Source organism: Cyphomyrmex costatus, unplaced genomic scaffold (assembly GCF_001594065.2).
Source record: "Cyphomyrmex costatus isolate MS0001 unplaced genomic scaffold, Ccosl1.0 scaffold21, whole genome shotgun sequence".
Classification (NCBI taxonomy): Eukaryota; Metazoa; Arthropoda; class Insecta; order Hymenoptera; family Formicidae; genus Cyphomyrmex; species Cyphomyrmex costatus.
In genome coordinates this window covers 19,317-26,247 of record NW_017276147.1, presented here as the reverse complement: position 1 = coordinate 26,247, position 6,931 = coordinate 19,317, and the positions used below count along the sequence as shown (strand labels likewise).

Here is a 6,931-nt window from a genome sequence, read left to right as displayed (position 1 = left end):
GAAATAATCGCGAGAGGGGATGAAGAGACGCAGAGGGAAGGAGGGAGGCAAAATGTGGCGGAGTTGAACGGCTCGTCACGGGGCTGCTCCCTCTCGGCGAGTTTATTGATCGCAGGGTGCGGAGCGGTTCAATTTACCCCTCGCACGTCAGGGTGCGCGCCATGCTGCCATCCGGAGCTCGGGGCTAGCCAGACGGCCGCGATGGTGTCCGTGGACCCCCGCTAGATCCTCACGATCTCCTCACATCCTCCCCTGTAACGGGGGCTCACCGAAATTATTCTCTGATCCTGTACGTCGGACGATGAGTTTTCTCGCGGAAGTCGATCGTATCACGGGGGGGTTGCGTCGAGTCGTAGACGCTCGCACTTTACGTCACCGTCGTTAACATCATGTAACTCTGGCTTGTATGCAACGAGACGCGGGAAAAAATTTTACGCGGACGACTGAAGATAACTAGAAGCGACGAAGACGCAGTTTGTATTCGCCGTGGAGAGACGATATATCTCTCGACCGTGAGAAAAAACAAGTTGTAAACTCGCTCACGTTGCTGAACGGCTGATCTTCCCTGCGCGAAAAAAGAATCGCCGACGCGTTAAGAGGAAAAGTTGACCGCCGAGAAAAACCCGACGTGACAAAAAATCGATGCAAAGGAACGAAAAAAATCGACGCAAAAAGAACGAAAATGTCATATGAGAACCATATGAGAAACGAAGTAACCGACAAAAAAAGGATCCACGCAGAGATGCCATATACTATATAAGCTGGATATCTTTCAAGTTTGAGAGAACGATTAGCACAAAGACGCAAACGCAAACGGAATCGTTGCCCTAGATCTTAGCTGGAGTTCGCTCTTCCCGTAATCGACTCTGTCGTAAAAATTAATTTCTGGCCGATCGTTTAATTCATTAAGAGGCGACCATCGGCGACCATCGGCGAGCGCGTCTTGTCGAATTATCAGCTTCCGCTGGCGGAGAGAGGGTGGCGCATTTTAAATCGCCCACAAAATCGACACGCACACACCGCACAATCACTGCCGATATGTTCCACCACACACACGCACACAGGCATGCACGCACTCACACGCATATACACACACATACACAAGCAACCGTCCACGAGAGATCTTGCAGGAATCGCTCGAGGACCGTGTCGTCTCCTCGGGAGGGTGAAAAAAAGAAATCGCGACTCCGATTTCACGTACCGACGCTGTCGTATGTGAATTCGCAGGGACACCAAATACACGCCGACCGGACCAGATCAGAACGGACGAACGAGCACTCCGATTCCACGAACGACCGATCGTAGAATGCGGCGTCGTTTGCTTCGGAGCGGCGGCTGTTCGGCTATCTCGAGGTCGGCAGCGGTGGAGCCGGCGGTGGGGATCGTCGGTGTGAACACTCACGCTGCTGCGCGGGATGAGGGGTGCATTACCGACAGTGCCGTCCGGAAGATTTAACCCCACGAAATAAACGTATATGAACAGATATAAAAATTTAAATTTCAAATTAATACAAATTTTTGTTAGAAAGGCATAAGAATTTCCAATCTGTCAGAAAATATGTACAACTTGCGTTTATACGTATCGTCAAGCGTGTGTAAAATTCACAAACGTCCTACACGATGGATGTGATCCATATAAAATCAAATATATGGTATTTATAAAGATTACGAACGTAACGAATAGATATATATTTCGTTACATTAGAATTTTTTTCTATTTTTCGATAAAATCAATATGCAATGAAAAGAAATTGATACGCCAGTTATTTTATTAATTTTACGTATGCATTTGCAATGTGATGTACGTTTTATCAACCGTATATTACTTCATGAGGTAATTGAACTGTGATAATTAATGCTTATATTTTCGCTAAATATTTTGTCCAGGGTGCCAAAATTTAATCGACCGGCACTATTGGTTACTCGACCTTTGTCGCACACGGCGGAAACGGCCAATGGACCAAATATATATGAAATACGTATATTTGTGTGCGAATGCGTTCACGAACATGTATGCGTGAAAGCATCTTTGCGGATATTTGCAGAATGTTCGTAGGCTCTACGAATTGCGGCATAACTGATATCGGCGATTATAGAGCTGGAAATAGTATATATATAGCCGAGGAGGAAATGCGACAAATTTAACCGATACAACAGCGAGCAATTATAGTAATAATAAATTAAACTTATAAATTGTAGCAAAATTTACAAAATGCCCAAATAGTACGAGGAATAAGAAACGCTTTTATCATTATATCTTATATATTAATTCGGCATTATCTGTTTACAAATTTGATAACTCCGATAAAACGGTGCAAATATAGTTCCACATAGATATAGTTGTAATATTTTAATAGAGAAATAGTATATATTATGTAGAAATAAATATATATAATGTAACAATATAAAGTAAATAGAATATATATCGAATTATAGTACGAGAAGATAATAATTTGCATTAATTATCTAATATTACATAAATACATGTATAACAGTTACACTTTAAATTAAAATTTTTATATGTAACTATATTTATATTAATTCCTAGGAAATTCCTGTTCTTTCCATAATCTTTTTAATTATATTTTACTTGCATAATTATTTAATTATATTGCTTTAGCTGTAAATATTTTACTGTGCATAAATATTTTACGTCTTACAGAAACAAGTTCTATTTATGTTGCATTTATTTAATGATATAGAGAGTTATTAGACAAATAAACCTTCACTTCCTCTCTCTCATAATCAATTAATATTATTTAAAAATATTATTAATTTACACATATAACCGCTCTCTTAATTTTAATATTATAATTTAAAATAATTTTTTTTATTTTTCTGTTTTTTTTCTTTATAAAATTATTTGTTAGAATTTATATAAAATTGAATGTTCTGTTAAATGTACAGTTTATTAATTTGAAAATCGCGGTTTTGAATACCAACGGTGTCGCTGTGATCGTGTATGTCTGCACATCTGTTTTTGACATTTCTGACAGTCTTACCAATTGTCGAGTTGTAGCACTTGAAGTTTGGAATTTGTTTTCCGGCACGTCGACTCCCGTCGGCTTCTTGGTGAATAGCTGCATCAAAATGGTAAATAAGGAAGAGGTGAAGAAAAACATAAAGAAGCTGTGCAAGAATGACAAGTATTCGATTTTACTTCCCACTTATAATGAAGTGGAAAATTTGCCAATAATAATATGGCTCATTGTGAAATATATGGAGGAGAGGTAATTAGACAGCTGCATAACCTAGAATTGATCAGAATTCTCATATATAATGAAATAAATTTAAATTAAATAAACTGAAGTTGTGTGTATAGTTGAAGAGTTTTGTCATCATTTACAATGTTACAGTGAGCTTGCCTATGAAATTATTGTGATAGACGATGGTTCTCCAGATGGGACTCTGAATATGGCTAAACAATTACAACATGTTTACGGCGACGATAAAATAATCTTAAAACCGAGAGAAAAGAAACTGGGATTAGGAACTGCTTACATACATGGAATTAAATATGCAACTGGAAACTTTATTGTTATCATGGACGCAGATTTATCTCATCATGTATGTATCACATTATTGAGTAACTAAAGAAGTAATAATAATAAGCGTCTCTATAAAACACATTCTTTATTTTTCAGCCTAAATTTATTCCAAAAATGGCTGAATTACAACGATATCTGAATCTGGATATAGTTAGTGGTACGAGATATGCACAAGGCGGTGGTGTTTATGGCTGGGATTTCAAAAGAAAGTTAGTCAGTAGAGGCGCAAATTTTTTAACGCAGATTCTGTTGAGACCTGGTGCAAGTGACTTGACGGGTAGTTTTAGGTGATGAATTTTTTATGGACTTATAAGGAAACATAATCAACTATCCTTTTATTTATGTCCATAGAACGACATACATAAAAGCTTATCAAAACCAGAGAGGGACAGTTAGAATAAAATGTAGATAATTATTATATTTAGTAGTTGGTTGTGTTTCTTTATTAGTTTTGTTCTTACAAAATGTTTATGAAACAATCTCCAATATGTTCTTTAATATGTGATTTTATAATTTTAGGCTTTATAAAAAAGATGTATTGGAAAAGCTCATACATTCCTGTGTATCCAAAGGATATGTATTCCAAATGGAAATGATAGTTAGAGCTAGACAATTCAATTATACAATAGGAGAAGTGCCAATTACATTCGTTGATAGGGTCTATGGTCAATCTAAATTGGGTGGTTCAGAAATTTTTCAATTTGTAAAGGGCCTTTTGTATCTTTTTGCTACTACGTAATTGAAAATGTCTGTAAGAATAAGAAAAAAGACTATAATCTTTCCAGGTCAAGGCATTTAAGCAACATTAGAAAAAATTAATTTTCCTAGCCAAACATATTGTAGATTTTGTACTACCGAGACAATTATATACGTATATAATTTAACATATATCGCTCTTTTACTTTAAAAGTGATACAATTAAAAAAGTTTGAATTATAATTATGAATTAAAGTTAGATAAAGATTACTCTACCAATTATTGAAAGTAAATTAACTTGATTTCACAATTTGTCTGTCAAATAGTACTTTTGTCGGTCTTATAAAGTTTTAAAAAGATTATAATACTTTTTATAAGAGTAACACATTTTGAGTTGTATTGTTTTTGTAAATAAGAAGATAAATCTTGTAAAGAATATTTAGAATTAAAACAGTTTTGTTGATTGAAGAAACTATTTTATTTTAAATTTAGTTATTTTAACTGATTAAGATAAATATATGTGTTAGTAAAAAAAAATTTTGCATTGTCACTTTTTATGAATTATTCCAGATTTGTTATAAATTTGCTAATTACGTAGATAATTATATGTATTTATAAGTCGCATTGGTATTATTTGAAAAAACTAGCAACCGCTAGTTTTATAAGATACACAAAAGAAGCTTTCAGCAAATTTGACGAAACATGATGATACAATGCTAAATAATAAAAACAGTAATAATATTGATATAAAAAGATTTCAAGATAATTAGAGACTTAGATTTAGAATTATAGATTTCTTTATTTTTCAAAATGATTTAAAATCTGTTTGGTTGGTTCGAGCTTACTAAAAGAAAAATTTATTAACTGACAATAAAAGAATTGATAAAATCTTATTGATAAAAATATTATTTATATTTTAAATATTTATAATTTATGTTGAGTACTTTTACTGTAATACGTGATATATTTAAAAGAAATGATTTTTTGCGAAGGTAATAGTGTAGATTTATTATTCTGCAGTAATAATTTTGAATAATTTTGTATTTCTGATTTTAATACTTTAGAACTGAAGCAAAATGATTCGTTTATAGACGAAAGTAATATTGTTTATTCATCTACGTCTTCAAAGTTCCTTGAAGTTAACATTAGAATCAAAGTGTCATGTACTTAACTCAAATTGTCACAAATGAAGTGTCACAATAGTAAATTTTTTATACCAATACATCAAAAGTATCACAATTCAAAATAATTCAATCCCTTGTGTACTAGAGAATATCAAAATCGTCACAACCTAAAAAGATTTTTTAAAGATTGTGAAACAAAAGTAACAAACATAATATTTAATCATGTTTCTAGGAGTATATTCTTTTTGTCAATATTATTTGGTCAATAATATTCTGTTGTCTAAGTTGGAAGAATAGTTTTTCCTAAAAAAACTTAATTTTTTTAGTTACTTGGTGTATAAGACAACAAATATATGTATGTGAGTATACATTAAACAGGTTATATGTATAATATTTTAAGATAAATTATTAAAATATCATTTTTTATATACTCTCTTTTTACATGCTAATGACATTTTCCAATTCAAACTAAAATGTTCTCATCGTAAACTCCGTTAGATGGAATCACCAAAATATTCGATACACAGATTGCAATATGTCAAGTATTTAATTCCGTCACACAACTATCTCTTTATGCTGTTATTGCTTTTATAACGCGAACGTTTTCACGAAAATAATCAAAGTTATTTCAAATTGACACGTGCGTCTACACGTGGCCGTGAACGATGAAGAGGAGCATGCGTATAAGACGTTTCTCGTGGGCTCGTCCACCCTCGCCGCACCCTCTGACGTCACGCAGCCTCCATTTATTGATCCATTACGAAATTACAGTCTATATTTCGACTCGAGCAGACTCGAGTAGAATGCGAGACATGAGTAGACTACATCAGTAAAATATTGATGTTTATATAGTAAACAAACGCCGTATATCCTTCATGAACATAATTTTCCAGCATTCTCGAATATTATGCAACTTCCTCGATTAATTTACGCCATGTTTTGCTGAAAAGAATTTCGATTTTACTGAATAGAAAGAGTAAACTTTAATAACTTTAATGAACAATGTATTCAAATAAAAACACAGAAGAAATTAATTTTCTGTGTTAAAAATCATTTTTTCCGAAATAAATAACTCGGATGTCTCAACAAATTTGATTCAACAAACCACGAAATAAAAATATCAGCATAATAAAAATGCCAAATATAGAATTGGAAAAGATTACATATTTAAAGGAGAAATATATTTTTGCAGATGACCGTGAAAAAGAGATACATAATTTATGTATTGAATTCCGAATTGTTCTTCGTAGGAATTAAAATAGATAAGAATAGAAAGGAACGGAAGCTATATTCAATTAATATATATGAGAAGAATCTCCTTTATCTTTCATGACTTGAGATAAATAAATATTCGTATTAAATTCACTCCTTTCTAAGAATGTTCAACAATCGTGGAAATCTCTGTATCAACATCGCGGCATTATTCCGATATCTGCATTAGTGTTAGCATATTCGCGAATATACGCATGCCTTTTCGCAGGAAAATCTCTCAATCCATTATTGAAGACGGAGACGGCGATTCCAGCCTTGCAGCGGGAAGCCAGTTCTGTCGCAAGCTTCGCC

At 33.7% G+C, this 6,931-nt stretch overlaps 2 protein-coding genes across 2 annotated transcripts in view; one reads left to right on the top strand and one right to left on the bottom strand.

Annotated features, from left to right (window-relative positions):
• The window catches only part of Dscam1 (Down syndrome cell adhesion molecule 1), a 79,101-nt gene extending 77,880 nt beyond the window's left edge, over positions 1-1,221 (bottom strand). The window contains exon 1 of the mRNA XM_018539306.1: positions 1,202-1,221. The gene's annotated coding sequence lies outside the window, so the exon portion shown is untranslated. The remainder of the gene's footprint in view (positions 1-1,201) is intronic.
• A 1,818-nt stretch (positions 1,222-3,039) lies between these two features.
• Dpm1 (Dolichyl-phosphate mannosyltransferase subunit 1) lies at positions 3,040-4,401 on the top strand. Its single transcript, XM_018539299.1, has 4 exons — positions 3,040-3,230; positions 3,357-3,567; positions 3,645-3,835; positions 4,068-4,401. Exons 1-4 carry the CDS (start codon positions 3,091-3,093, stop codon positions 4,285-4,287), a joined length of 762 nt encoding a protein of 253 aa, XP_018394801.1. The 5' UTR covers positions 3,040-3,090; the 3' UTR covers positions 4,288-4,401.
• Positions 4,402-6,931: the final 2,530 nt, after the last annotated feature.